This window comes from Trematosphaeria pertusa (genome assembly GCF_010094035.1).
Source record: "Trematosphaeria pertusa strain CBS 122368 unplaced genomic scaffold BU26scaffold_18, whole genome shotgun sequence".
Classification (NCBI taxonomy): domain Eukaryota; kingdom Fungi; phylum Ascomycota; class Dothideomycetes; order Pleosporales; family Trematosphaeriaceae; genus Trematosphaeria; species Trematosphaeria pertusa.
This window is the reverse complement of record NW_022987229.1, coordinates 648,290-675,227: the sequence shown is the minus strand read 5'-3', so window position 1 is coordinate 675,227 and position 26,938 is coordinate 648,290. Positions and strand designations below refer to the sequence as shown.

General features: G+C 54.3%; 13 protein-coding genes across 13 annotated transcripts; 2 read left to right on the top strand and 11 right to left on the bottom strand.

Annotated features, from left to right (window-relative positions):
- Window positions 1–555: 555 nt before the first annotated feature.
- On the top strand, window positions 556–1,499 carry BU26DRAFT_510290 (uncharacterized protein; the record flags this gene model as incomplete). Its single annotated transcript, XM_033827216.1, has 2 exons — window positions 556–955; window positions 1,024–1,499. The coding sequence occupies 2 exons, from the start codon at window positions 556–558 to the stop codon at window positions 1,497–1,499; spliced, it is 876 nt and encodes a 291-aa protein (XP_033678102.1).
- Window positions 1,308–4,363, bottom strand: BU26DRAFT_126284 (alkaline phosphatase-like protein). Its single transcript, XM_033819577.1, has 5 exons — window positions 3,966–4,363; window positions 3,632–3,857; window positions 3,352–3,481; window positions 1,592–3,145; window positions 1,308–1,409 (listed from the first exon to the last, which is right to left on the bottom strand). Exons 1-4 carry the CDS (start codon window positions 4,071–4,073, stop codon window positions 1,765–1,767), a joined length of 1,845 nt encoding a protein of 614 aa, XP_033678101.1. The 5' UTR covers window positions 4,074–4,363; the 3' UTR covers window positions 1,308–1,409; window positions 1,592–1,764.
- Window positions 4,364–4,828: 465 nt separating this feature from the next.
- BU26DRAFT_524063 (MFS sugar transporter-like protein) lies at window positions 4,829–7,027 on the top strand. Its single transcript, XM_033830195.1, is given in 5 exon segments — window positions 4,829–5,062; window positions 5,074–5,078; window positions 5,315–5,682; window positions 5,749–6,050; window positions 6,103–7,027. 5 exon segments carry the CDS (start codon window positions 4,972–4,974, stop codon window positions 6,807–6,809), a joined length of 1,473 nt encoding a protein of 490 aa, XP_033678100.1. The 5' UTR covers window positions 4,829–4,971; the 3' UTR covers window positions 6,810–7,027.
- A 2,110-nt stretch (window positions 7,028–9,137) lies between these two features.
- On the bottom strand, window positions 9,138–10,299 carry BU26DRAFT_510287 (uncharacterized protein; the record flags this gene model as incomplete). Its single annotated transcript, XM_033827215.1, has 4 exons — window positions 9,138–9,475; window positions 9,563–9,700; window positions 9,765–9,983; window positions 10,209–10,299. 4 exons carry the CDS (start codon window positions 10,297–10,299, stop codon window positions 9,138–9,140), a joined length of 786 nt encoding a protein of 261 aa, XP_033678099.1.
- A 139-nt stretch (window positions 10,300–10,438) lies between these two features.
- Window positions 10,439–11,417, bottom strand: BU26DRAFT_126417 (uncharacterized protein). The gene has a single exon (XM_033819580.1). It carries the CDS (start codon window positions 11,318–11,320, stop codon window positions 10,592–10,594), a length of 729 nt encoding a protein of 242 aa, XP_033678098.1. The 5' UTR covers window positions 11,321–11,417; the 3' UTR covers window positions 10,439–10,591.
- A 543-nt stretch (window positions 11,418–11,960) lies between these two features.
- On the bottom strand, window positions 11,961–12,903 carry BU26DRAFT_126357 (uncharacterized protein). Its single transcript, XM_033819579.1, has one exon. It carries the CDS (start codon window positions 12,741–12,743, stop codon window positions 12,201–12,203), a length of 543 nt encoding a protein of 180 aa, XP_033678097.1. The 5' UTR covers window positions 12,744–12,903; the 3' UTR covers window positions 11,961–12,200.
- Window positions 12,904–13,534, bottom strand: BU26DRAFT_126356 (uncharacterized protein). The gene has a single exon (XM_033819578.1). The coding sequence runs from the start codon at window positions 13,403–13,405 to the stop codon at window positions 13,064–13,066; it is 342 nt and encodes a 113-aa protein (XP_033678096.1). The 5' UTR covers window positions 13,406–13,534; the 3' UTR covers window positions 12,904–13,063.
- Window positions 13,535–15,813: 2,279 nt separating this feature from the next.
- Window positions 15,814–17,011, bottom strand: BU26DRAFT_570496 (uncharacterized protein; the record flags this gene model as incomplete). Its single annotated transcript, XM_033834016.1, has 2 exons — window positions 15,814–16,490; window positions 16,537–17,011. The coding sequence occupies 2 exons, from the start codon at window positions 17,009–17,011 to the stop codon at window positions 15,814–15,816; spliced, it is 1,152 nt and encodes a 383-aa protein (XP_033678095.1).
- Window positions 17,012–18,639: 1,628 nt separating this feature from the next.
- On the bottom strand, window positions 18,640–19,825 carry BU26DRAFT_510284 (uncharacterized protein; the record flags this gene model as incomplete). Its single annotated transcript, XM_033827214.1, has 2 exons — window positions 18,640–19,433; window positions 19,504–19,825. 2 exons carry the CDS (start codon window positions 19,823–19,825, stop codon window positions 18,640–18,642), a joined length of 1,116 nt encoding a protein of 371 aa, XP_033678094.1.
- A 433-nt stretch (window positions 19,826–20,258) lies between these two features.
- BU26DRAFT_570494 (uncharacterized protein) lies at window positions 20,259–21,425 on the bottom strand (the record flags this gene model as incomplete). The annotated part of the gene is made up of 3 exons (XM_033834015.1): window positions 20,259–20,442; window positions 20,665–20,860; window positions 20,912–21,425. The coding sequence occupies 3 exons, from the start codon at window positions 21,423–21,425 to the stop codon at window positions 20,259–20,261; spliced, it is 894 nt and encodes a 297-aa protein (XP_033678093.1).
- A 660-nt stretch (window positions 21,426–22,085) lies between these two features.
- Window positions 22,086–23,015, bottom strand: BU26DRAFT_570493 (uncharacterized protein; the record flags this gene model as incomplete). The annotated part of the gene is made up of 1 exon (XM_033834014.1): window positions 22,086–23,015. One exon carries the CDS (start codon window positions 23,013–23,015, stop codon window positions 22,086–22,088), a length of 930 nt encoding a protein of 309 aa, XP_033678092.1.
- Window positions 23,016–23,117: 102 nt separating this feature from the next.
- Window positions 23,118–24,435, bottom strand: BU26DRAFT_524062 (uncharacterized protein). Its single transcript, XM_033830194.1, has one exon. The coding sequence runs from the start codon at window positions 24,380–24,382 to the stop codon at window positions 23,222–23,224; it is 1,161 nt and encodes a 386-aa protein (XP_033678091.1). The 5' UTR covers window positions 24,383–24,435; the 3' UTR covers window positions 23,118–23,221.
- A 267-nt stretch (window positions 24,436–24,702) lies between these two features.
- BU26DRAFT_437624 (class II peroxidase) lies at window positions 24,703–25,967 on the bottom strand (the record flags this gene model as incomplete). The annotated part of the gene is made up of 2 exons (XM_033824248.1): window positions 24,703–24,924; window positions 24,981–25,967. 2 exons carry the CDS (start codon window positions 25,965–25,967, stop codon window positions 24,703–24,705), a joined length of 1,209 nt encoding a protein of 402 aa, XP_033678090.1.
- Window positions 25,968–26,938: the final 971 nt, after the last annotated feature.

Genomic DNA, 26,938 nt, shown 5'->3' with positions numbered 1-26,938 from the left:
TCGACATCGATTACCCTCTAAAGTTTCTCGGGTTCCTTGGTGTGATTGTGAAGGTGAAGTCCGAAGCGTGATTGATTTTGACGCATGCCAGAATCCGATGTTTGATCCGCAGATTCCATCCCGAACATCGACAAACCAACGACACGGCATAACACACAACTCGATTCGAGGAAACGACAATCACAATCACTGCGTGACCGCACAAGCACAATTTCACAATCGAATCGAAATGGAGATAAAAGAATCACTTTTGGCGGGCAGAATTGGAAAATATCGGCAACTCGAAGAACATTGACCATGGCGAATTCACCTTTCGCGGGCGCTCTATTGCCCGACAAAGAGCAGGGCAATGGAGAGCCCTTCGTTTATTTTCTTTTTTATATACGCAACTTCAACTGCGACTGCGACTGCGACTGCTTTGCGCCAACCGAAAGCCTTCGAAGATCCGATACACGAAGCTCCAACTGCGACCCCCATAGCACTCTACGCAAGCGCCTACTATACTATCCGGCCCTCGATCGACCGTGCGAAACCTCCAGCCAAGACGCTCAGAACATGGCCAGCCCAAAAGGAAAAGGGAAAGCGCCCGCCGCCGCCTCGTCCTCCTCCGCCACCCCCTCGATCCCCCTCCCCACCAGACTCCAGCGAAAGCTAGCGCCCTTCCGCAAAGCAGCCCTCGGCATCGCAGAGGGCATCCAGTCCACAGCGGAGTCCGCGATCACCGACATCGTCCGTCAAGACCCGGCCTACGACCACCTCCTCCCAAAGTCCACGTACTACAAGTACGTCGAGGACGACGTCACGTTCTACGAGGTGACGAGAGAGCCGCGGGCATCAGGTGCAACGGACTGCAAGGGCTCGGTTGAGGCAAGCTTGTGGCGTGGTGCGATCATGCATACGAACTGCCAGAAAGCGGTATATTGTCTCCTGGAAAAGGTCCGGGAAGTACTGAGCGGTAAGTTAAGTCCTGTTCGCATTCTCTCCCTCGCGCGATCAACGGAGCGCTAATACATACAACGATAGGCGACCCTGACGTCGAGCAAGTCGACTGGCTCCAGCGCGTCATCCAGCCGACGAACGTCTTCTTCCCATCCGATCGCGACGACGAGGTCCCTATATACACGCACGACATCATGCGCATCAAGTCTCGGCAGGGGTCGTTCTTCGTGCTAGATGTCACGTTCGACCAGTTCGGCCTCGAGAAGTGGTTGTTTACCATGAAGGAGTACAACGACCTCGAGCTTATACAAGTCATGCGCCCCAACAAGGTCAAGGAGGACGCCGTGATTGCTGAGCTGCTGAAGCAGGGACCGGGGCTGCCGGCGGTAAAGGCTGGAGTTGAGCGGGCGATGGCGGAGGCTGAGACTGAGTGGGCGAAGGAGGGTGTTAGGTGGGAGAACTTCGAGACGCTGACGGATCATCAGCGAGAGCGACTGCTGAGCGGTCTGGCTGATAGGGTGCAGCAGCGCGTTGTGGAGGCGAGGACCTCTGCTCCTTGAAGGATGTACAGCCTTGAAGAAGGATATACAGCCCTGAAGAAAGACACACAGACAACTATATAGAGGGTTGGGGTGTGAGGGAGATAACATACACTGAATGCTTGACGTTGGTCAGAGACTTGGGTGAGATACCCCTAGGGCGAGTCTAATTCCTTCAAGATATCTTTTAATATGCATTCTTGATTGAGTACGATGACCATTGCGTGCCGCGCTACAGTAGGTTAGCAATACCAGCATACGCATGTGAACAACTAGCCCCTATCGCTCACATCTGCTTCACCGTCCTCTGACCCTGATACCTCCACGGCTTCTTAAAGAACTTCTCCGGCTCATCCCTCGCCCCCTCATTCCAATACTCATACTCAATCCACGCATCCTCAGTCATCTGCTCCTCCATCAGCGCCAACCACCTTCCCAACTCCGGCGCCAGCGGTATAACGCCTGTCTCAAGCACATACTGCTCCCAGAGCTTCAGGAGCTCATCGAACACTGCTTTATACTCCGGCTTTTCCGCCAGGTCGTAAACCTCGCCAGGATCCGCACGCAAGTTATACAGCTGCCACTTCTCCGTCCCGCGCGGCTTCGGGATGAAAACGATCTTGAAGTCGCCCTTGCGCACCGCCGCACGCCCACACGTCTCCCAGCCTTGGATGAAGTCCTCGGCGTGGATGCGCGGCGCACTACCCGTGATGAACGGCATCATGGACTTTCCGCGCATCCCCACGATCTCGCGTCCTTGGTAGCTCGGCGCTGGATGCTTCACACCAGCCATGTCCAGCACCGTGGGCATAATATCCATAATCGTCGCAAACGTATCCGATACGCTATTCTCCCTGCCCTCCTGCAACACGCCCTGCGGGAATTTCGCCAGGCAAGGCACTCTCACGCCGCCCTCCGTCGTATACGCCTTGTACAGCCTACTCGGCGCGGTCGCCGCTTGCGCCCATCGGGGCCCGTACCATATGAACGAGTTCCCGTTGCCGAGATTCTCCAGGCTGTTGTCGTAGTACTTCTGCAGGTGCTGCATCATCTGGCCCTGCACGATGGGATACGATTCGTACGCTGCGCCCTCGGCGCCGTTGTCGGACATGAAGCAGATGAATGTGTTGTCGAGCTCGCCGATGGACTCGAGGTGCGCGATGACGCGACCAACGTTGTGATCGATGCAAGACACCATGCCGGCGAAACATTCCATCGCGCGACTCGACATCTTCTTCTCGAAGTCGCTCATATCGTCCCACTTCTTCACCTCGTCGGCGACGACAGGGTGTGGTGTTACATCTTGTGGGATCATGCCTAGATCTTTGAGGCGCTGCAATCTCTTCTCCCGCAGCGCATCTGGACCGTCGTCGTACAGGCCACGATGCCTCTTGATGAACTCTTGCGGAGCTTGCAGCGGCCAGTGCGGGGCTGTGAAAGGTAGGTATGCGAAGAATGGCTTCTCGCCTTTTGGGTTTTCGTCTTTCCATTCCTTCAGGTAGTCGATGAGCTTGTCGCCGTAGCCGTTGCTCGAGTACCAGCCGTCGGGAAGCTTGCGCACATACTCTCCGTTTTCGGAGTGCAGCGCGATGAACGACATCGTCATGAAGTCGGGTATGTTGTCGCCGGCAGCTTTGTCGAGTTGTGGCTCGTATGCATAATGGTTGCTAGGGGGTGCCAAGTTAGTGAATGGAAGAATCACGTGAAAAGTGGCCATTAGATGCAGTCGAAATTCTACGGAGCACGGAGTTAAGTAGCTCCGATTATTACGCAAAGTAAAATTTTGCGCTGGAAGAAAATTTTTTCAAGCTCAAGGTGAAGGCGCTTTAGTGAAAGGCGGCGCCGCCGCGCGCCAAGACCTTAGTGAACTCACCTGCAAGCAGGAAGGTGCGCGAAAGATTTTTCAAAGCCTCGGACTTTGGGTGAGCGGTCTGGTGTGAGCCCTAAATGCCACTTTCCGGACATGAGGGTCGCATAGCCAGCATCGCGGAGGACTTCGCTCACTGCACGTGATCTTAGCTTCCGGACCACAGAGACGTACAGTAGTTGGAATGTTCCAATGCTCAGATGCCTTTTCGATCTGATTCCTGGAATAAAATATTCCTCATAGAGCTTTCTTTTACGGCGTGTAGATATATGAAATGTTGACATACCCGCTACCACTCGCTCATTCAGATATCCTTCGTACCCGGGCATGCCTCTCTGGGGAGCGGTAGACATCTTTCCATTCGGATCGTTCTGTCCGGAGATGTTGGTCCATTCAATCAGATTCCCCAGCCCTGCAATGTGATGATCCGTTCCCGTCATGAGCATCGCTCGAGAGGGCGAACATGCTGCCGCGGCATGGAAATCTGTAAAGCGTACGCCTTGCTTTGCAAGCTGTAAAGACGTGTTAGCCCCTGGGGTATATCCCAAAGTCCTCTCTGAGCTCCTGAATACTAGGAAGTAGCACCGGCCCAGAGGGATACCTGAATGAAAGTTGATTACCTTGTCTAGATTCGGGGTTTCGATCTCTCCGCCAAAGCATCCAATATCACTAAACCCCAGATCATCAGCCAAGACGATAAGGAAATTGGGGCGCTTCTTGTCCGCCATTGTGACTGCCTCGGGTAGTCTGTGCGTATGGTGGGTGTCTGGGGAACGACCTCGATGACCGTGAAACCAAATGAAAGGTACTCGAACAACTTCGGAGTCTTGGGTTGAGGTGGGAATAAGCTCGAATTAACACGAATGGCGACCCAAAAGCTTCCTAAATTGGTATTCCGTACCGTTCCCTCCCCGCCAATGGCCTCGAGTATAGTGGAGCTCCCCCGCCGTTGCTCCCCGCGCAACCCCTGATGCACCAAACGCTCCCAGGTTGTACAGTACATGCAAAGCTCTTGCTCGTTCTTCCATCGCCGTTCGTCGCCGGGTCGTCGCGTAAGTTAAGTCCACCTGACCTCTCGAGATGCGAGCTCGGTCAGAAGTCCCGCGAGGGGATGGAGTCGGGATTGCTGGTTGGTGTAGTATTCGAGCTAGATGCTTAGTAGTCTGCGCGGGGTTGATCTCGCGCTCCAAGAGCCCGGCAATCGTGCTGTCTCGCTGCTCTTCATACCCGGATTCAGGAAGATGACCTCCGCAGCTTGCTCGCCTCGCGGCGCCCTTCCGCATCCTGCAACCCGTCCGCTTTCGAGTACATGTGTCTTAGGGATGCTGATGCCCTTGGACCCGGTTCTTCTTGCTGTGATGACGCGCCCCATGTTGTATTTCGTGAGGCCGCCCACCTAGCGCGGTTGAGGTTGCACCGGAAGACGCTGATCACCCCGCATTCTCCCAAACTCCCTGCGCTAGCCATTGCCATCAAGGGCAGCGTTGTAGCATCGAATCCGGGACTGAGATTGCGTGATGAGATGGTTCTGGAGCTCAGCGCACCGAGCGCAAGCTCTTAAGGCCTCTTGATGCTGTGTTGCGGCGGCCTTGAAGCTCCGCAGCCCCTCGTCCTCGAGCGCCCACGATGCATCCCTCGACGCTTGGAAAAGTCCGAGCATACTGGCTTGGCTGTGTAGTATGCATTGGCGGGTTTCTTTTCGGCTATGACAGCGGCATGTGAGTGTCCTCGTCTCCTTTGGTTGCGTGTTGGGGGAATGGCGGAGGTCGAAGGATCGGGGGTCACGGCCGCTCCGTCGCGCAGCCTCAACACCAAGATCGCATACACGACGCCCGCCTTCCCTCCACCACCCCAACCCACTCACCCACGCCGACAACGCCAACGACATGAGCTAACCCGCCGCGCCAGCGTCGGTTCGTGCCTCTCTCTCCGGAGAAGCGTCCGCGCAGGCTAACCGCAGAGGCATGTAGGGGGCGTCCTGACGCTGCAATCGTTCGTCAACTCCTTCCGCTATAACACCGCACACAAGACTCGAGTCAACAGCCTCGCTGTAGGCCTGCAGCAGCTGGGAGCTTTTCTCGCCTGCTTCGTCGCCTGGCCGCTCACGAACCGCTATGGCAGACGCAAGGCGCTGATGCTGTCGTCGGCCGTCTTCGTGGTCGGCGCGATCATACAGACAATCGACACGCACTCCATGGGCGCCTTCTACGTCGGGAGAATCATCGCGGGCATCGGACTCGGCGCTGCGACTGTTGTAGTTCCCATGTATAGCAGCGAGATGACCCCGAAGGAGCTGCGCGGCAAGATTGGCAGCTTTTTCCAGCTCAATTTTACCGTGTGAGTACCCGCTCCCAACCTCCGCCCCGCGATGCGCGCCGGGAACCTGCAGCTGACGTGATACAGCGGCATCTTCGTCTCCTACTGGGTCGACTACGGCGTCCTCAAGGGCGTCTCCTCCTCGAAAGCGGCGCAATGGCAAATACCAATCGGCCTGCAACTCGTCCCCGCCGCCTTCCTCGGTCTTGGCATGCTCACGCTGAAGGAGTCGGTCCGATGGCTCACACAGAAAGGAAGACATGAAGAAGCTTGGGAGAGCCTGAAGTGGATCCGCGCCGACGAATCGCAAGCGACCCTCGAAGAAATGGAGGAGATCCGCACCGGTGTCGAGATCGAGGAGCGCGAGACCGAGGGCTTCCAGGCAAAAGGTCCACCAACCCCAGACTCGGAAACGAGCCGATGCTGACATGAAGCGCGTAGAACTCCTCGAATGGTCCAACTTCAAGCGCATCTTTACAGCCTTCGCCGTCTTTACCGCACAGCAGGCCACGGGCGCCACCGCATTCGCATACTTCGGTCCGCAATACTTCAAGCTTCTGGTCGGCGGAGGAGACAAGGACCTTCTCCTGACGGCCATCTTCGGCGCCATCAAGGTCGCTGCGTGCGCCTCGTTCGTCTTCTTCCTCTCGGAGCGAGTCGGCCGCCGACAGGTTCTCATTTGGGGCGCCACATTCATGGCGGCATGCCAGATCACCACCGCCGCCGTCGTCAAGGCTATCCCGTCTCCCGAAACAGGAGCAGTCACGTCCAGTGGGATTGCCACGGTCGCTCTGATATACCTCTTCGTGATCGCGTATAACTTCAGCTGGGGTCCTCTGCCTTGGCCATACGTTTCCGAGATCTTCCCGACACGGATCAGGGAGCCTGGAGTCGCAGTCGGCGTGTCTTCTCAATGGCTCTTCAACTTCGTCTTCTCGCTCGTCACCCCGTACATGATTGACAACATGGGATGGGGTACGTTCCTCTTCTGGGGTATTGCCGACGCGGTCATTGCCATCGGTACGTTCTTCTTCCTCAGGGAAACGAAGGGCCTCTCCCTTGAAGAGATTGCGCATAACGACTATCATAAAGCACCAAACGTGAAGGATCTTGACCCTGAACGTACAGATCACGTGACCATCAAGTAGCGGTCGCTATGGATTGAGGTCGTCTGTTTCCGCCGATCGATTCGAGACAGATACATGCCGGTCTTGGCCCGTTTGATCCAACGCCGCGAACGCCCTCAGAAAGAGCATGGAATGAGCCCTCTCGAAAGCTTGAGCGTTACGGATAGTAGCCTGAGGCGATAAGTGTCGCCGAATACATACGGTTCAGAACAGCGTGTGCACCATGAGTTAGCAGCTGATTACCGTCAATATCGAGATCAAGTACTCACCAAGCAGCATCGCATCCGCGAATACTTCTCCGGGTCCGATAGATTGATCGCCCTGCGCTCCGCTCCTGGATTTTCTTCATCCATTTTGTCTACTCGATCACCAGATCGGCCTTTCTTTTCGTCCAGTCATAATTCTGCTCTTACCCCTAGGACTTCGGTGACGCATGCGATTCCGATATCATATTCGAATCAAGTCAGGTGACGCTTCCTGGAATGAAGCCGGCAACACATACCGTCGAAAGTTCCAATATTGGCTTGAATCTCTCAGGATTATGCCTGCTTCAAGCAGCAGACGATAGCTTCCCGGATGTCCGGATAGACCCCCTCCCGCACGACGATCCCAGATGGCCAAGTATCAAAGTCTCCTTGACCTCTATTCTCTTACGTCTTCTTCAAACAGTAAGTCATTGATACTGGATTTCCGCGTCCCTGTTATTGCGTTAGCTCTTCATTATTCGTCATCAGTTTCCAGATACTTCCTTCTTTTGCTTCATATCCCGACCTCAGCGTTCGTCTGCTTCATTCGTTAGTCGATTCCTCATTTCGAACCATACCCCTTGGCCTTTTTTCTGGAGTTGTTTATCCTCTTCCTTCCGTCTTCGTGTTTTGGTACTTCCTTCCTCGCCGTCCATCGTTCCTTCCCCTAATCGCGCTGCGGTCCCAGCGACGCACAGACGCAGATCATCTCGTTTCTTTGCTATGACGCCTTCGTCATCACGCTTCCGCGAAGGTCATCGGTCGTTTCATTCACGTCGAAGGATTCTCTGGCTTACCAATCGTCCCTTCTTCTTTGGTTGAAGGGTCGCATTCGTCTCATGTTTCATACGCCTGTCCGTTGCTGTTAGCTCTCTGCTTTCCGCGTTCTCATACTAATCTCGCGTAAAGCTCGTCTGCCGTTTATTCCCGATGCCGCTGGCTTTAAACGCCTGCTTTCCACGTCCCCATCTAGCGAGGAGCCTATTCGACATCTCCAGTGGACGCATCGACTTATGGTTTGCCGGAGTGTGTGATTGAAGTAGCGTCTGGCGCCTCGGTACCTCTTCGATAAGTTCTTTAAGAGCTTCTTTCGAATGTCGTGGGATCCAGGCGTTTACTTCGGTCGCACGCTACGAACGCCGCAGGATCTCAGTCAGCAAGCAAGGGCGTCGAATGGCTTTCCGGACGATGAACCGACCTACGCACTCCCGACACCCATCAGGAGCGTTCCTGAACGAAGTCATCATGAATGTATCAACTGCTCTCAGGAGGTCTAAGCGAAATTCTGCTTCGCGTAGACCTTGCTGTCATCAAACATACCACTAACGAAACTCACTCAAAGCTCACCCCATCTCTCAAAACCAGATCACAAGGCCCACTCACAACACCGTACCAAGCAAGCGACCTCTGCCAAGTAGACCCGTTCGGCATCGAGGCCCAGCCAAACAGCCACGCTCAGACCGGTCACATCTCAGGCCCATGTGATGTGCCCAGACCGGGCGAAGCATGGTGCTGGCGCCTGATGTGGCTCGGGGTAATGCCAGATGCTACTTGACGTGTGTGCTTAGTAGGCTGGTGTCCTTCATTTGCGAACCTACGTCTCGACGGTACATAGTGTGCACCCTATTGTAAGGGCGGTGAAGTGTTTGGGTGCGGTTGGACGGCGCTTGATGGCGTACGGACCGTGGAGTTGTTGTGGATGGTTTCTGAGCGGATGCGTGGCCACATAGAGAGCGGAGAGAGAGGAGTAGGGCGTGGTGTCGTTTGAAGGCGGTGAGGAATATCGGAGTGGCGTTTGGCGAAGAGGTCCTTCCCTTGAACTGTTAGAACATTGCTAACCACCGTACAGGTTGTACTTATTGTCGATTCCCGAGGCAGATCAGTCGACGATTCCATGCCACCAAACGAGCGGATATGTCGAAACACCTCAATCTCCAGCTTTGCAGTCCAGACGGGAAAGCATGGCTTACCGAGCCGCCTCTCCTACTAGCGCATCGCTGCCGATTATAAGCCGGTATCTCGGAACATGTATTTTGAGCTCGGACAACGGGCTCAGAGACGACAGACTAGAGTATAGCACCTATGCGCGCATCAGCGAAATCCCCTATTTGCGACCTTTCAAACTTAGCCAGGAGTCTGGCGGCTCTCCGACATGGGACACCATTCCACGATCGACCGAACTTGAGATCTGAAACTGGTCAGGTGATCCCGGCCCTTCGATCTCTCTTGTACCTCCACACTTGTCGGCTATCTCCATGATCCTCCTTGTCCGTTCGTCGTCGCCCTGCTGGATCGTTCGTCTCGGGTAGGCGCTGTATCCCATGCGGCTCGCTACGAAAGGAGTGCGCGCGTTCGATCGGACACGACGACCGGAATCCTCCTCTTTGCCCGCTGCAAAGGACGGCGTCTGTTCTGCCCCAGAATCTCGGCTGTGCCTCCACCCTGCCGGCGATCGTCCATATCCTGCTCTTGAAACCCAGTTGTTCCTGCACGCTATCAAAGGGCTTTCATATCCGGTCCTTCAATTACAGTTGTCCATTCCCACCGTTATCCATGTCTCCACTCGGCACACTGCTGTCGCACTACCGGCACGTGCGTTAACGGTCGATATCGGTCGATCGGCGAAATATGACGCGACGGAAGGGGACGAGTTCCCCGTATTTCGACCTACATCAGAGAAGAAGTAAGCGCAGCTCCGGATCTGACCTCAGGCATTGGTCTCTGAGCCTACCCTGTCTACATTTGCTCTCGGCAGCTATGCTCTTTACATCGGCAATACTCTGTCGCTTCGATAGCAGCGCGCAAGTCCGGCAACGTTCGCACTCTCTTCGGTTATCCATATTCGTATCGGTTTCATGATCGACGTAGCGGCTCGCGCGTGCTCTTCGTATTATGAGGGGTTCGGCTGAGGACGTGCCATTGAGGAGCGAGAATTGAAACGCCGTCCGAACTACACTAGAGTACAAAGTCAGCGCAGCACTGATCTGGGCCTAGGGCATCTGGTCTTGAAACTCACCTTGGATCAAGTGCCGACCTCCGTCGTCGCTGTGTTACCGTGCACGATGGTGGGGACACCAGGTCAGGCGTCCTCGTAAGAAGGACGGCGGCGTGGGCGCATCGCGAGCACCCGCAATGAGAGTTGAACGGCCGTGGGTTTCGGCTGGGCGTCACTCACGGCCCGTAAGTGCCAGCGCAATAGGTCCTTCAAGCAGGATCGGAAGATGCTTCCTGAATTTGGCCGTCGACTGGCCATTGCCGGGCCGCATGTCGTACACGCTTCATCAACGACCGGGCGTGATCACGTAACAGTGCGAGAGACTGAAGCGGTCTCTAAGTCAGCGTCGGCTCTCGACGACGGCTCTGATGGGGACAATTCTCTTCCGGCCTTAGCTGGCAGGTGGCGCTGCTGTCTGTTCGTGCCCCGCCTCTGCGCAACCCCCAGGAGTCTAGCGGAGGTATCATGTGGCTTTGAGTGACGCAGAAGAATTCCTTCGTCGTTCCAAAGCTGCTGAAAGCTATCGTGCCGGGCAGCTATGCGGCCCTGCTGCGCGCTCTGGATTATCGGCGTGACGCGAGCGGAGGTGTCGAAGCGCAGAAACGGTGCTGTCGCGGCCACCCCAATGGCCGCTGGCTGCCCAAGATGTACCAAACCAGACGCAGGTCGCTGTTCTGCGGGAAGCTTGGTGTCGGTATATTGCACCGCGCAATGTCTGTGTCTAAGGTCGCCGTGGATATCGCGTCATCGGAGGCGATGCAGATGAAGCGGTGTCGGGGAACCGTGGCGACACAAGGGACATGGCCGCTCCTATCCTGCTGGCGATATGAACATGAGAACGGTTCTGTTCCAAGTCGGAGAGCATCATTGAGCGCAACACGGCGAGCTCGCCTGCTTGTCGCCGGTGTTAGTGAGGTGGAAGTGCGACGGATACCGGAGTCACACCGCCCGCTGCACTTCGCGAAGCGCCTTATCTTGTAGCGATTGCAAGTTGGCCGCGCCTTTGAGGAAGTCGCCATGCGAAGAAGTGCTTCGTGTATCGCCGGAACTTCCATTCTGAGCCGATAATCGTCACTCCAGGTCGTTGTGAGGGCGTCGCTGTCGGGCAAGCAAAGTGACACCCGCGATCCGAGGGCGTTGTACCTCCGCAGAAGCTCCGTCCCGCTGACCGCCCTGATTTTGATGTAGACGGAGGGGGTGAAGTCATAGTCGTCCTCTGCGTCGTTTCGAATTACCGTACCCGTTGTTGTCATGTGATGTCGGCGCAGAAGGGCGGCGGACCGGATAGCCATGTGTGTCGAAGTTTGCGAGCCGGCAAACAAGACGCTATGAGTGCACTGAAGCTCATTCAGCGTGTCTATGAGGTCGTCCGCAGCTGCAGGAAGAAAGTCAGTACAGACGGCTCACCAGAATGCGCTTCTCATGGCAACGGGGACGCGCTCGCCCCACAGCGCCGCCGTACCTCCGCAGAACCCGTTAGCGCTGCTCAAAGGATCACGGCCAGCTTGAACTGCATCAGAATCATAGCTGACACCTCTTCTGCGGCGCGCGGAAGTGTTGCGGTGTGGGACGAAGATGATGCAAGGTCGACGGTGCGGTCGACGGTGATGCGGTCGCAGTGAAGTCCGACTGCAAAGCAAACCCGCGAAGCCAACGCAAGTCTCGGCACCACAAGCGCCACGCCCATCCACATAGCTGCAAAAAATGGCGACGGCGTAGCTAAGCGCCTTCCATGTCATAGTGCAGTGGGCCACTGAAGCCGGCGTAATAAGCCAAAGGTCTTCCGGCTCTGGCACACGTTTCAACCATACCTGCAAGATCCACGAGCCCCTGCGCCTGCTCCGAAGAGATTTGAGGCGGTCTTTCTGGTTCTACGCTGATTGGGAACGACACACGGCCATTTCCGAACGCGACGAAAGCAAAAGCCAGCTCCTACGATCCACATCATCACTTTTTTGGGCACATACATTCAAAATGTTCTGGGAGCCTCCATTTGTAGATTGCTATCTTGTCTCATGGTATTGTCACCACCACCACCACCACCACCGTAAGCCAGCCCCGAAATCCTGGGAAAGGTTGGAACCCTTCCACCGGTTGTCATCGCCAAAGCTCCCAGAGCTGCACCCATTCGAGCCCATCTTGGAGCTCCCTGCAGCCGTCCCTGATTGATCACTACCAACCACCCATCCTGCCCATCAAAGCCGCGTCACACAGCTGATTGCCTAAACCGTCGCACCGCTCGACAAGCCATATCATCTCAGCGACTCGCTGATCCAGACACATTAGAGTAGACCATATCCGGTCAATCTCCCCCCTCAGATTCTCCATTTTGTCCTGGAACGCCGCTGCAACTTCCTCAACAACTCGCGAGTGTGCAACATCCCCCATCCCCCAAACCCGCCTAGGTCCACCGTACCGCTCGACTACCGGGAAGAGCGCGTTGTTGAGCGTTCGTCGTACGGCCTCAATCTCAAGTGCACGGATCTTTTCAATCCCCGGAGGGCCTGCAAGTAGATCCACATGTTCCTTGAAGCTCCTTCCAAACGCGTACTGCTGAGGCCTAACATCGGCCCGGATCTCGGAACGGAGGTGTTGCGGCACGTTGCGGTAACCTTGTGGCTCACCGTACTGCGGCCGAGAAGGGTCGAATAGGATACCTTGATCGGTGCTGGGCAGTCCTCGGATTGCGCCAGTACCCGGCATGGCCCTAAGCATCGTGTGCCACTGGTCTTTGTTGATCCGCGAGTAGGGCAGCGCTACGCCCGGGTCGTTGGTGTATCTCCAGAGTCGCAACGGATGGGCAGGCTCTGGTATGGTAAATAGCTCGCTGAAGTGCAGTGGTATGCCTAGAGGAGTTAGCAGCAATTCGTGCTAGCATTCGTAGTCCTGCATACCTTCGGTAAGATAAGCCAACGCCGCCATGGACACGACAACGGCTCGGATACAGCAGCTATAGGAGATTGAAAATAGCCTCGCCTCCTGAGATATGTCGTTTTTGAACAGCGGGGGACTTCCACGTATATAATCCCCCCAGATTACGTCGATTGCTCCCTCGGCTGCCCGCCGACCATACAAGACCTCCTTGTCGAACGACGAGCCCCGGTCAACCAGGAAGATTTTATTGATGAAGCGATCGAGGAGAACCGTGCCCCGGTGGAGGTCCTGCAGGATACGGGCATGCTCGAAGAGATGGGCGGGGCAACAGTAGCCGTAGTTGCTGAGGGAAGAGTCGAAGTCGCACGGCGGGATGGCGAAGCCGGTGACCGAGAAGGCTCGAACATGGCTATTGCAGGTAGGCAGCCCGCATATATTGGGGATATTAGCCATTGCGTGGTACAGTCCTGTGTGTGGTGGAGGTTGAAGGCAGGCGCGGTCATGGCGCCTCACAAGCAAAAGGGCATAGTGACAGAGGGTAGAGACCTTGGCGGGGTTCACAGATCAGCAATGAGGCACCCTTCATGGCAAGAGATTACTCTTCGAGTTGGAATACAATAGAAGACAAGGGGCACGCAGACTATGAGAGGAGAAGACTGGTATTTGGCTCTGTGAAGACACTACCCCCTATGAGGGCGCGCTACCTTCCTATTCCGATTGACCATGAGGTACGAGATCCGGGATTGCTTTACCTCCCACGCTTACTGCAACAGAGCTTGCCTGAGAATATCGACCCCGTGGCCATCATGTGCCTGGCAAATATCCGTATACTGGTGTATGCGGAAGCCCGGGTCGAAGACACACTCCAGCTCCGAGCGCAAACCGTCGAAAGCCCTGTCTACCGCGTCGACAAAGCGCTGCTCCCGCTGTAGAAACGTGGCGTGGTTGCAATAGAACAGCAACCTGGAGTTGGAAGTAATTGCCTCGGCGTTGACAGCATTGCAGAGGGTTTTCATCGCTGCGTCCTTCTGGAAGAACTCCCTAGAACCCGGTACCCATCCTCGGGCGAAGTCAACCCATGCCGCCTGGTGTTCCTCGTATTGACCGCCCAACCAATCCGGGTCAGAAACGCCTTTGCCGTCGACGAGTTGCGTCTTGGTAGCGAAGTAGTGCGCCGAGTCCTTGTCGTAACCGCTCTGGAAGCCGAACTGCGCGAAGGTGGGATCCAAGATAGCTCCGTTCCCGTAGGCGCTCAGCCCGTTCTCGTAATCAGGACTGATCTTGAAGACAACGTGGCGGGCATCCGGTGGCTGGCCTGCTCCATCGTCGTCCGTGTCCTCCTCGGTCTCGCGCAGTTCTCCTTCCAGGTGTTCTTTCATGCCCGTGACGGCGTTCCAGAGCTCGATAGGGCGCTCGGGCTTCGGAATCAGCCCGCTCACCTCGTAGACCTTCACTTTTGGCAATGCTGTCGGTGTCAGCTTTGGCGCTGTAATGCTATGCTCTCTGGGTACTTACAGATCGCCAAGTACGCAAGCAGTGGAGCTCCCACCACGGCAACCGTTGCGCTCATGTTCACGCTGCGCGCAGCCTGCCTCACCTCCTCCGGAACACCGTCGGCGAAAGGCCGCTGGTTGGCATTCTGGAGCTCGCGCCGAACAATCTTGAGCGTACCGTCTGCTAGTTCCTCGTAGTCTAGCAGCTCGTACCAATGCAGCTTCGCGAGGTACAACGCCATGAGCCGAAGGAAGACACTGCCGAGACGAGCGATATCTCTAGCGGTCTGACGTCGCTCGCAGACAGTCACCCGATGAGTCCCGAAGTCCTCGCGGAAGTGCTCCTCTGAGCAGTAGCGATAGTACGTGAGGGCGGAGTTGATGTCGTTCCGCGGGAGTTCGCCGCAGAGCGCGCAGGTCCTGCTCGAATCGTCGACCGGAAGACCGCACCCTGGGAGCCCGCAGACGGTCTCGCCGAGTACCATCTTGGAAGGAGAGAGGGCGCGACTGACCCAAGCAATGAGTCGGAGGATTAACTGAAGAAAGAACATGTTGGCTGGCGTTCTTCGAAATCGAGGTTCGTGGAAATGGAGGTTGGAGGAGTGGGGGTGAGAGGGAGGAGGGCCGACTAAAATACCTTGACGGCACGTGCAACGACCCCGAAAACGGCAAGTGCAGAGATTTCCGTGACTGAGTTCGTCCCCGCTCTGCCCGACGCAAGCCGACGAAACAGAGGGTGGTCAAACTTCTTCAGAGGGATGCTATTGCTTTAGACGACATTCTGCTGTCTCTCTGGCTTTAACCAAGTCCCCGTAAGGTAGACGATGAGAGATCGACATAGGCATGCTACAGCCTGCACTGGTTTCAAGCATAGCTTCATGGACAAAAGCTACTACCCGGATTGCCTAGCTTTGTAGACGAAGACTAGCACCCAGATTACCTATCCAGGGCGGACTCGGCGCAGTTTTCATGTCCTCCTGAGATTCTAGTTTGCAGATCGAAGTTCGCCACGGTATGTCATAGCGAGCGGGAAGACAGGACAAGATTTTAGATCGCTTGAGGGGATTCGACACTCTCAATACATCCATGATGTCTCTCCATCCAGCGCGGGACCACCGGAGCCCCGTCCCTATATGGTGTTTATTGAACCAAATCCGAGATTTGCTGAGCCACCCTCGTTGTGTCAGTATCTTTCTTGCCTTCTTTTACTTCTGTGGAGACTCAGATCAGCTTGGAAACAAATACCATATGGGCACTTAGGCAATGATCCTGGAATGACGAATAAAGGGAAGATTGTAGAAACTCATCACTTAAGCTGGAGAAGTTCAGAGTAACCTACAGGTCATGTCGGGCAAGGAAGCCGATCTTGGATGCATTCTATGAAATGGAAAGCGAAATGCCTCCAGGGTCCACTTTTCTCAGCTAAATACCCCGATCCTCCTTACCAACGCTCTCATGCAAACTTCGTTTCCTATCCCATTGCAGGGCGGAAGGAAGCTCCAAAGTTTCTGCAAGCGAAGCGCCATCTCCTCGTCCGGATCCGCAAACCAAAGCTGGTCTATTTCCTTGCGCCGATTATCCAATGCCTTTTGTAAATGAAAAATAATCTTCCGCTCTTCTCTCCGGAATGCTTCATGAGAAAACATTTTGAGCAGGGCATTACGCCCCCCGGCAGCGCTGATCTTTTCGTAAAGGACATTGTTGATTATGCGACGGGATGTATCCAGAAAGTATCCTGGTAAAGGGGCTTCGTTTATCCGGTTCATGCTGCTCCGAAAGCAAGAGCCAAATGGAAAAATATGCGTGCGAGGTCCGTTCGGATTGATCTTCTTGTTTTGATATGCGAACCAGTCATCGCAGCCCTCGGCATACCCGAACTGCATGAAGGTGGAATCAATTACGATTCCAGGCGCTGATGTCCAACCCGCGATGCTGCTGCTCGGAGGCTCTGTGGATATCTTCAGGATTGTGTGATAGGGGGCTTGGGTATGGAAAAATTTCTTCGTCCGGCCGTCCTCAGAAACGAATTGAATATTTTCCATCGGATCGATCGCTAGGGGCGAGACGTAGAGTTCGTGGATAATGACTCGGAGATCTGAAAAGGTCAGCAATTTCCTTTTCTTCTTTGCCAATGATCTTACCTTCCAGCAGCCAAGCAAGAATTGGAGTCGCTTCTTCGACGGAATATACGCAATTTTCAAAAGAGTACCACCGCTGCCGAATGTGCTCTGGAACATCCTGCGCAAAGAACGGTTCCTCGGCTCTAGGCCGCGAGCAGCAAGCCGAGCGCACAAGGAAACCATCTTTGTCATTGATTTTTGTCTTGCTGACTTCCAAGACAATGTTCCCCAACATCGCCTGGCGTGATGCTGCGAATACCTTGTTCACTAAGCTTCCAATACGAAAGAGGGCCCTCCTCTTCTGACGTGCCTCACACTCAGCATAGTGCCACTGTACATCAAGCTCTAAATGCGGTACAGAGCAGTATTGGACGTTGGGACCGAGCGAGTCGATGTCGGATTGGGGGACGTCGAGGCAGGACGAGCAAGAAACGGCCGGAGCGGGGACTGGAAGCAGGCATCCAGGGAGATGGCAGACTGGCTGTACGAGAGACATGGTCACGTACGGGATCGGGGCTTCGAAAATTGTAATCGTACCTGAAGCTGTACAGAGGAGGGTCGGCCGGTTTGTTTGTTGGACTCGACATTCCCTCAGCGATGAGCAAAAAAGGTTTAGTGGGATTTCAAAATCTGCCTTCACTCCAGGTACGCACTACGTAAAAAGATACGAGAATGCACTCTGGCACCGCCTTGACATTATCAGCAAGCCATTACAACCTCAAGAAGCACCCCGATACCTTTCTGCCTAGCTGATCAAATATATGTCCTCTGCTCGTTTGAATGTGCGTTCTCGGACATGTTAAGCCAAAACACCAAGCATTAAGGCCATGATTTTCTCACAGAGCAGAAAGCTGTTGACTGAGAGATCTCTCCGTAAAAGGTGTCGAAGGTAGACAGGAGGCATAGGGTATAAGAAGAACATATTCCCAGCTCACTCAATAAGGCTCTCATGAGCTTAAGGTAGTTCCAGGATCATACTTCATAGTCGCCGTGACTCCTTTGAGCGAAGCTCATGAACATATATGAGCACCTGTGGAACCGCTTTCAGCACGTCGATATGACATGTAAAAGCACCCTGAATCCCTCCAGGCTACGTGATTGCCTGTCTTTTTCCCACCATTGTACTGCTAAGTGAAGCACATGAAAACTATTTGCGGCGGTTGTAAGAGTATGATTCTCAAAGCAAAATGCTCGAGATTGATTCTCCGAGAGTCATATTTGTACGTTGGAAGTTGGCAGCGGATGAATAGAAAAAACGGAAGCCGAGATAGTGGAGGCAATGGGTTGGAAAGCAGGCAAATGAACGCAAGCGCGAAAAGGTCCAAGGTAAGTAAGTGTAATAGTAGATGTTAATTGTGTTTCTGGAGAACAGTTTCAGTTTCCAAACCGGCTCGGTACTATGTTGTTTTAGTCAAGCCTACATAAGGCCATCGATCATGTATTAACACGGTCGCCCGGCTCCTACACTGGAATCGCCAGTGCTATAGGGGAGAAGCAGCGCATGGGTTACCCGTCCTAGATGGGTTCAGGGTATTTACAATTGTCTCTAAGATACTTAATTTCATATCCGCGCCCAGCAAGGAAGGGTATACGAACTTTTCCGTTAGCAAAAGATTGTCCCAGTTGATTGATATGCTAAGGTAGCGGGACGGCGACAAGTAATCGTTTGTGTAACACCGTAATTGACATCTTGGACTTCTGTAGTATATGAGACTGCTAGTAAGTGGCCTTTAGCCCAGGTGTCTGTTAGGAACGGTTTGCTACTGGAGAAGGTGGCACATAGGTAATATCGGAGATCTTCGTAGTCATACCACTTCACGCAGCGATTTAACAAGGCAGAGATGTAGGTCGTCTGGCTATTACTCCGTGTCTAGGTGTCCAATTTCCGATATTGGCCAACTGCTCTCGACGCACTCAGAACGCCCACGACGTCTCTCCAGCCAGTCAGCGTGACTACCGGAACCGCCTTCTCATAAAGATTTATCAAACAAGATACAACTGCCCCTGCCGAGCGGCGCTCGCTGTATCATATTTGTCTCCCGAGATTTTCGATTCCGCTTTCTGCCCTAGATCATGTCAGTTACGGGCAATTGCAAGATTAAAATTGCGGCCATAGAGACCTACCTAGATGCGGTCGGCTTCTGTTGACCTTGAATCCCCCGTCTCGTCCTCACCCTCTAGTCCCTGTTCTTCCTCATAGGCATCGGATATGGGGCTGTAGTGGTTGAAGAGCGCTCGCTGACAATCGATCACGCCGTCCAAAGCGTCCATGAAGATCTCGTGTTCCTCTCCGCCGCTTCCGTGTACTAGTTGCTGAAGTTCCGCTTTCTTGACAGAGCTATCCTTGTCCGGGTCCGAGAATAGCACCCAATCCGCCTTCGCGCGCAGACGCTCTAAGGCAGTCCCCAATACACCGTAAAGCTGTTTCCGCCATGCCCTGAACTCTTCATCAGATGAATCCCTAAACACAGCTTCGCGGCCTCCCAGAAGCGAGATCTCTCGGTAGAGCACGTTGTTGATCGTTCGAATGGTTGCTTCGGTAAGGAAGGCGTGGACAGTCTCGCCTCGCTGGAGATCCGCCTCGTGCTCGCTGAAGCAAGTACCGAAAGGTTCCCACCAAATAGATTCGCCCTCGACGGCCCTCCTTTTAAGATAGGTATCCCAATTGGCACAGCTGTCGCCGAAACCAAGCTGCCAGCAAGTGGAATCGATGACCATGCCAGGCGCTGCGTCCCAGCAATCATTTTCCGGCATCTCTGTGACAACCTTGACAACCGTGTGGTACCGGGCTTGGACTTCTCTGTCGATCGCTACGTTATTGTTGCCGTCGCCGTCGTCGCGGCTGCGAAGTAGATATGCTACCATGGGAGATCGGGTGACGGGCCTGAGGGATGGCTCTTGAATGATGGCGTCCAGACCTGCGGAGATCAATTAGCAGATTTCCATCTCACTGTGTAGCCCGTTTTTATAGCAGTTGAGCGGTCATACCTTGTAGGACATAAGCTAGAGTCGGCGAAGCTTCCTGAATAGCGAGACGACAGTTTTCGAACGAGTACGCTCGCAGCTGGATGTCCGTCGGTATGCCAGAGGGAAACAAGCGCTCCTCGGCTTTGGGCATCGTGCAAGTCTTCCATAAGAGTATGTCGCCCCGCCGTAAGTCGACCTCGGCCGCGGTTGCCCACCTTAGGAGGACATTCATGTGCATCACCCCCCGAGTCTTGATGAAGAGTTCGTTCAGCATGTGTCCGACGCGGGCGACCATTCGATCCTCCGGCCGCTTCTCGCCGCTTGCGGGATTGGCGGAAGCCATATTGTTTCTGTTTTCGCAATCTGTGGTGGAGGGAAGAAGTGCGGCGGCGGCGCGACCGCCGATACGTTCACCTCACTCGTGGCGGCCCAAAACGGTTTAGGTGGGGCAATCAGATTACATTTCGTAAAATCTGTCACTCCAAGTAAGCCTTACAGATGTATGAGGGCCCACAGGAGCCACATTGACGCTGCCAGCACGAATTTGCAAAGCAGCCCAAATCCCTCTAGGCTGCTTGATACACTGGCTGTTTTCCGCTTGTTCAATACTGTATCTAGCGCACCACAAACATTCTTGGCATCTAGAGATCAAAAGATATGGGTACGTCTCCCAGAAAAAGTGCACGGCAGTCGAATTGGACATGTCCACGCAAAAGACCCCGAAGACCTCTAGCAGGCATAAAGAAAACCAAGATTCTAGTCCCGGACGCCCCTCCCTATTCCTCTATATTTGGCACGAGCCTCTCCTTTTCCTTCTGCTTCTCCTCTGTCCCGATCAAAACGTAATCGATATCGTCAAACTCGGAACGAAGCTTGCTCAACTCCTTCCTCAACGCCGCAACGACCGTCTCTTTCGCCTGCTCAAACTCCGTATAGCTCATTGAGAGCAAAGTATCTGCGCTGCCCAGACGTTCAAGCTCCCCAAGCAATTATGCGGATAGTAGCTTCTTTGGTGAGAATGTGATGATGCTCTTCTTTTGTCCAGTCAGAATTGCTGAGCTCGCGTTGATATTCCTTCAAGAAGTATCCGAAGCGAAGTTTGCATTGACATTTATCGTCCGTCGTGTTATTGAGGTAGTATTCTTCGGCGCGGGCGCAGTATTCGTCAAAAAAAAGCCCAACTGGGCGCAGGAGGAGTCGAGGGTAATTCCATCTTGGTCGAAGATGGGACCTTGCGAAGGCAGAAAGCTCGGGGCCAGTCGATGGACGGTGTGCGTGTATTCTTCGATTTGGATGGCGTGGCCGCTCTCGAAGCGGGCTTTGGCGATGGTCTGCGGAAGAGGCTTGATGTAGAGATCGACGATACGAAAGGGCGAGTCTACACGTAAATATTAGTGTTTTATCTTCGAGTTCAAAGAAGTCGGCGTACCTTTGGTGATGTACCTATAGGCGAGGAATGGAGTTGCAATCTGCACGCCGTAGACGCAGCCATCCAGACTCAGAGTGCAATGCTTGTTCTCTTCGTTAACGTCTGTGCCACAGAAAGCTTCCTTAGATGCTGGCTTGGTGTAATTACGAAATACGAAGTTTCGTGCTTCCTGTACGTAGTAGTTCTTCTCTTGCCTTACCAGCACACGCTCGTACATCTCCTTTCTGGCGGCTATGAAGATCTTGTGGTAGAAGTCGCCAATGCGGGCGCCATCGCGGAGCCAACGGCGGTGGCGGCAGGTATCCTTGTGGTCGTCGGCGTCCTGCTCACCGTGGGCCTCGCAGCAGGAACGCACATCCTCGAGAGGAGTACCGGAGAAATCAGGATCTGGCGCATCGTTGCAGCCGGTGCAGGGGAAGTCGAGGGCAGCCTCGTCGCAGCTAGGGAGTGCACATAGCTCGAGGTTGTCGCCGCCGAGCTTCAGGATCCGGAGGGAGCTTTCTGCAAGGGACATGTTGATGCTGTGAGCTTGTAGAGGTAGGAGATAGTGATGAAATGGAAGTAGCCTAAGCCGTAGTGCGGAAAGGGACTTCGAAGGTAGATGGTGGTGCTAGAGGTAGAAAATTGAAGAGGGGCCTAGGCTGGGCTACAAATGCTGAAGCCATGGTGAAGTGAACACAGCGTCCCACGTACCCGAGGCAAATTAGCCCTGGAGCCTTTTGGTAGCCAATTTTTAGGGCATTTCACGCTAGTGAGTCCCCTCACCAGCCCCAATCTCCTTCCCACCTGCCCAAGTTCGAACAATTAAGTGTATATAATATATTCAATTTGAAAGCCTTTCGCCTTCGGGCAGTCTTGTATATTAGTCTTAGATAGCGTAGATAGGCAGTTGGCAGAGTGGCAGCTAACCGTGATGTAAACAGATTACCAAGATTCAGAACTGTGCTAACAAGTCGACTTAGGTATCCGGAGAGATGTAGCCGCAAGGTGAACTCTTTTTTGCTACTCATCCAAGGTTCGATTCCAGTATTGGCTCCTTTTCCTTTTTGCTTTTACTGCTGTGTTTTTTATGGACGCAAAGGTGGCGGCGGCAGGGGTGGGGTGGCGTTTGCAGTGAAGGCGGACGGGGCAACCGACGCGTTGCGCGGGCTGGAACACCAAACACCTAACATTGCTACTCGAAAAGAGACAGTTCTAACTCTAATCCTCCTCTACCGATGCACTCCTGCAGCTCTCCATTGCCAATAACGGGTTCACGCAGCACTGTCTCCAGCTCCCTCACTACCCGATCATCGCGGAACGCTTCCCCCAGGTGCTTCGCAATACCGCCCCATTTCTCCCATACGACCTCCAAGCTCCAGGTCCAACGCTCCTCCACACCGCTCTCCACATATGCATGCACATACTCCAGAAACTGGTCAGCCTGCCCCACATCCGTCTCACTCGCAACCGCTCTCCCCCCACCATCCACCCTCCGCTGTCCCCCAGCAGCTCGACTCACGAAGAACAGCACATGCTCGCAGATCTTCCAATCTCTGGATGCATTATAGCTCTTGACGCCTCCGAAATCGACGAGTATCACATCCGGGAGCCCGCCCTCATCCTCTCCCGGCCGCAAGATAACGTTTCCGCCCTGCTTGAGATCGATATGGCAGAGACCTCTGGTCTTGAGGTGGAATTGCGCTTGACAAAGTTGGACAAAGACGTGGAACAGGAGGAACGGAGGCAATAGGCCAGATGTGACGAGAAGCTGCTGAACGCTGAGGCCGGAGACATAGCTCATGGTGTACCATGCAAGGCCGGGATCATTGTCAAGAAATGAAGCGAGAGGGTATTCGGGATCGTTCTGAGCGGACTTGAGCTGGTCGAGGAAGCGGGAAGTGACAATACCTCGCTTTTCAGGATCGACGACTTTGAGGGCGACAAGCTGAGCGCGGAGCGCGGGCGCTGAGTTTTCGATCTTGACGGTTGTGCGGGCTGGTACGGCGCCTTTCCTTTCGATAGCTAAGAGAATAATGCCATCGTCGCCTTTGCCGATGATCTTGAGGGGCAAGTACTTCTCAAAAGCGGACATTGGGACTGTAGGCTTGACGTCGGTTGCCATTGCGTGTGCTGGATTTACGTAGGACGTGGAAATATCAGATGAAGCGAAGAGAGTAGGAGTGGGAATAGAAGCCGTCAAAAAAAAAAAAAAAGGACACGTGATTGCAACCCGAAGTACGCCAGTAAATAGATTATAGCCTCAAGGACAGAGAAAATGTTAAGTTTGCCATCATTGCTTGGAGCACTTCAGGCCACCAAATCTCCAGTCTAACTCTTCGCCTTAGCCTCAGCCTGCTCGCGCGCAATCCGCATCCAATTCTTCGGGTATCCTCTGCCAATCCTCCACTCCTCGCACTCCTTCTCCACTCTCTCCAGCAGAGCCATCCGCCACCCGCCCCCCGAGTCTTGCATTCTGCTGACCTTTCCATATGCCCAAGAGAGAAATCCTTCCGCCCTCGCTCCATCAGAAGCCTCCAGCACCCCAACAGCAACATCCACCATATGCGGACGGTCATCCACCGCATAGAATATACAGGCCGAGCAATTACCGCAGAAGTATCGCTGCACGTCCGGAGAGGAAGCGTAGTACGTGAGGGTGCCGATGGACGGGTCCTTCGCATCAACTAGAGCTTTGAGGTCAGTAGTCTGCTTGGGAAACGCCTTATCCGTGGACGGTGCAAAGGAGATGTTCTCCAGCTCTGCAAAAGTCCAGGTCCAGACATCGACGCCGCTGAACAGCCTGCAGGATTCGCAGCCGCAGAAACCAACAAGCGGCTTGTAGGTAGCTGGATCAATGAACCATGGGAGTTCCTCTCGTTTCTTGCCGTCGTAGCTTCCCCGGTGGAGGACGAGATCGACGCCCTTGCATTTGCAGCGAATCGGCAGGGAATCCTCCTTTCTAGCCTCGTAGCCGGTGAACGAAGAAGCGGCCGGCCAACCCCAGGGATACTCCTCAACGTTGTCTCCCTTGCCGCGCTCTCTGAACCGCTTCGCGTCGGTGCCATCCTCGTTCGGTTTACGCAGCCACATCGTGGCGCCGCCGTCGGTCGTATCGCCAACGTAGATATGGTCGACTATCTTGATTGGGTTGACTGTACCGTTCTGCAGCGTACCAGTAAAGATGCCGAGCTCGCCATCGGGCTTCTGAGAATGTGCAAAGAACATGGGTGTGGAGCACGTGCCGCAGAAGAGGATATCGATGGAAGGCGAGAAGTGGAAGGATTTGAGCGCGGAGGTGTCAACGTTCGGTCGAGGCTCGGGCCAGGGCGCGTCGATCGAATAGAGGGCACCTGTAGAGTGGCGACATGAGTCGCAGTGGCATGCGTAGGCTGGTAATGGGAGATTGCTTCTCGAAACTGTCGTCGTGAAGACGTGGGCTTTGCAAAGACAGTGCGCCGTAAGAGTCACAGTTTCCGCCTCGGATGCCATGACGTGGATTTGGTTCTCGCCGGACGATGGGAGGATAGGTATGTAGGAACATGGCAGAGCGGGGGATTGACAATACTTAAGAAAATGAGGCGCTGCGACTCAGAAGGGCGCGCATGCTGCATGACGCAGACAGCTGGCTAAGCGATTGGTGGAGCGGCTGCGGGGGGCTTCGTATTCTCGTATTAGAACAGGGCATGAACGCGAGAAAACGTGACAGCGCGTAGCGTCGTCGACAGCCACTCAGACCGATTAGGGTATATGCAGGGATGGGAACTTGATCAAGCACATAATTCTTAAAGTAAATAGATCTCCCCGTGGGCTTACTCCTTCCCAGGGTTAGTGATCACGCCAGTGAGCATGATAGCATCGTCCACCATGTTGTTCAACTGGTCGAATTGTCCCTGCAGCCACATGTCCAACACCACCTGATCCTGGCTAACAAACGAAGTGCGCTCCGGTGGAAGAACCTTCGTGCACTCCTTCAGGTCATTGATGTTGTTGACACCAAGTAGCGACATACGTGTGTACGCTTTGGCATAGTCCTGTAATTGTCAGCGGGAATTTTCAGCGTGTCTGAGCAGTACAATAATCCACTTACCAGATTCCAAGCATTCTGGCCTGTAGCGCCGGCGCCAAAAGCTGCCCAGTCCGCCTTAGTGCGCGAATCCCCGCTAAGATTGATGTCGCTCTGAAACTTGAGCACTCGAGGTGGCGGGTTCGCAGTTGTCTGCGGATAGAATGCGACATCCCAGATTCCAGGAGTGGTGTCCTGTGGGTCACCGTCCCTTGCGGTATCGACGAAGTGCTGCTGCGAAGTGGTATGGGCTCCGACCAAAGCAATGAGATCATGCGCATCGATCGTCTTTGCGGCGAAGAGCTTGAGGAGCTTGTCGGCCGAGTCGGTTACAGCAGGCAGCAGGCCAGTCGGTCCGGCTTTCGAATTGTCCTTGCGACCAACGAAGGATCGGATCCGTGGGCCGAGCGGACAGACCACAGTAGCGACATTGGCGCCGAATTGAATAAGATCGGCCATCGAGGCGCCGTACTTGTTGTACTTGTTGTACCAGGACTTCATTTGGTCTGCAATCGCTTCCAGGCCATCGTTGTCCGCGCGATCCATCTCGTTGGAGAGTAAGATACTTCCATCCGCGCCACCCGTGGTACTCGTATTTGTCCAAACTGCTGCGTCGTGGAAGCCCAACCGCACCGCTCCTCGTGCAAACTTTGTGCAGCGACCGGAGGTGCCGTTGAACTTTGCAGTCATTTCGTACGATATCCACTTCCACAAGCAGCACGGATCCGCTTTGCATGCAGCACTATCCACGGTGCCCGGAGGTATGGAAGAGTCAATCTCATTGGAGCGCGCGTCTTTCGTGTAGAGGAGAATGGCTTTGATATCTTTGCCAATAGCCGTGAGCTGGGAATCTTTGAGCGTCTTCAAGTCGCCGAGGAGCTGCTTCGGGTCAGCCCGAGCAACCAGGGCAGCCCTTTTCATCTCGGACATTGCCTCTCCCATGCCTGGGTGGGCGAGCGAAGAAGGAAAAGAGGAGAGAAGAGTATAGCTCAACAATATGACGGGCTTCATAGTGGAGAACCTAGGCCTGAAAGAAGAAGAAACAGAGAATCCTCAGCTAGGGGAAAAGAATGATCGTGACACAAATAGCAATGACTCCAGAGCTATCGAGCTACTTATACTCTCTCGATTGCGCATCGTGGGCCAGCTAGTAGAATGACCTCCAGTCTAGATGGTGCTCAAGAGGCGGGACAGAAGGACAAGACGCCGGTAGTCCCGTTCATCATGTTCCAAAGGCGAGAGAATAAATGAATACGACGTCGCACAGAGGGCACATGGGGCCTAAAAATACTCGAGGGATACCATCTGCCCGTCTTTCCGCTCGCTTGAGGACTGGTGTAGGTGTTGAGCAGAATTTCTTCGCTAGTAAGGTTCGCAGAATGATAAGAGCTGACAGCCAAGAGGGCGAACAGAGGCGAGATGATTGGTCCGACCTGCGCGCGAGGGTGAGTAATGCAAGCCCAGATTCGCCTACTCAGTATACGAGCTGCGAGTTCTGGGTACTACAGGTACTTCAATACGTACCTTATATTGCACCTGCAGCAGAGGGCGTTCTTCTGGAAAGTGGTACAGAACCGATGGACGGCGACGAGCACTGCTAGAAATCGCATGAATCACAAGGCCCGGGAATCTCCTGATCCGTGAACTCCAAAACTAGCAGCTATGGCAATGAGGAGGTCTTGGGGTCGTGAGGTTGTTTTGAAGTTCCATCAAACTCGACAGTCATCGCTTTGGCAGTGTATGACGGCGACCATTAGCTTGCGCCTGCGCGGAAGCTGATACGATATGGCCGGCAGAGATCGCGAAGACGCTCGTGGACTTGTAGCGGCCCGAAGAAGTGTCGCGCAATATACGGTCACGTCTCCAACGATCAAACAAAGTCGGCAAGTTATTCTTGGTGTTCGTGGGGTGTGGTCCCTGGCTAGGAAGCGGTAGATCGTCGTCATTAATATCGAGCCGTGTCTAGTCTGCAAAGATTTATT

Excerpts from the sequence above, each read along its gene's own strand:
- BU26DRAFT_126284 (XM_033819577.1), bottom strand. The coding sequence starts at position 4,073 with ATGGCGGACAAGAAGCGCCCCAATTTCCTTATCGTCTTGGCTGATGAT. Across the intron at positions 3,858-3,965 it reads AAACCCCGAATCTAGACAAG|CTTGCAAAGCAAGGCGTACG; the intron begins GTAATCAACTTT and ends ACGTCTTTACAG. Across the intron at positions 3,146-3,351 it reads GCGCACCTTCCTGCTTGCAG|CAACCATTATGCATACGAGC; the intron begins GTGAGTTCACTA and ends GGCACCCCCTAG.
- BU26DRAFT_524063 (XM_033830195.1), top strand. The coding sequence starts at position 4,972 with ATGCATCCCTCGACGCTTGGAAAAGTCCGAGCATACTGGCTTGGCTGT. Across the intron at positions 5,683-5,748 it reads TTCCAGCTCAATTTTACCGT|CGGCATCTTCGTCTCCTACT; the intron begins GTGAGTACCCGC and ends GACGTGATACAG. Across the intron at positions 6,051-6,102 it reads CGAGGGCTTCCAGGCAAAAG|AACTCCTCGAATGGTCCAAC; the intron begins GTCCACCAACCC and ends TGAAGCGCGTAG.
- BU26DRAFT_126417 (XM_033819580.1), bottom strand. The coding sequence starts at position 11,320 with ATGGCTATCCGGTCCGCCGCCCTTCTGCGCCGACATCACATGACAACA.
- BU26DRAFT_126357 (XM_033819579.1), bottom strand. The coding sequence starts at position 12,743 with ATGCTTAGGGCCATGCCGGGTACTGGCGCAATCCGAGGACTGCCCAGC.
- BU26DRAFT_126356 (XM_033819578.1), bottom strand. The coding sequence starts at position 13,405 with ATGACCGCGCCTGCCTTCAACCTCCACCACACACAGGACTGTACCACG.
- BU26DRAFT_524062 (XM_033830194.1), bottom strand. The coding sequence starts at position 24,382 with ATGGCATCCGAGGCGGAAACTGTGACTCTTACGGCGCACTGTCTTTGC.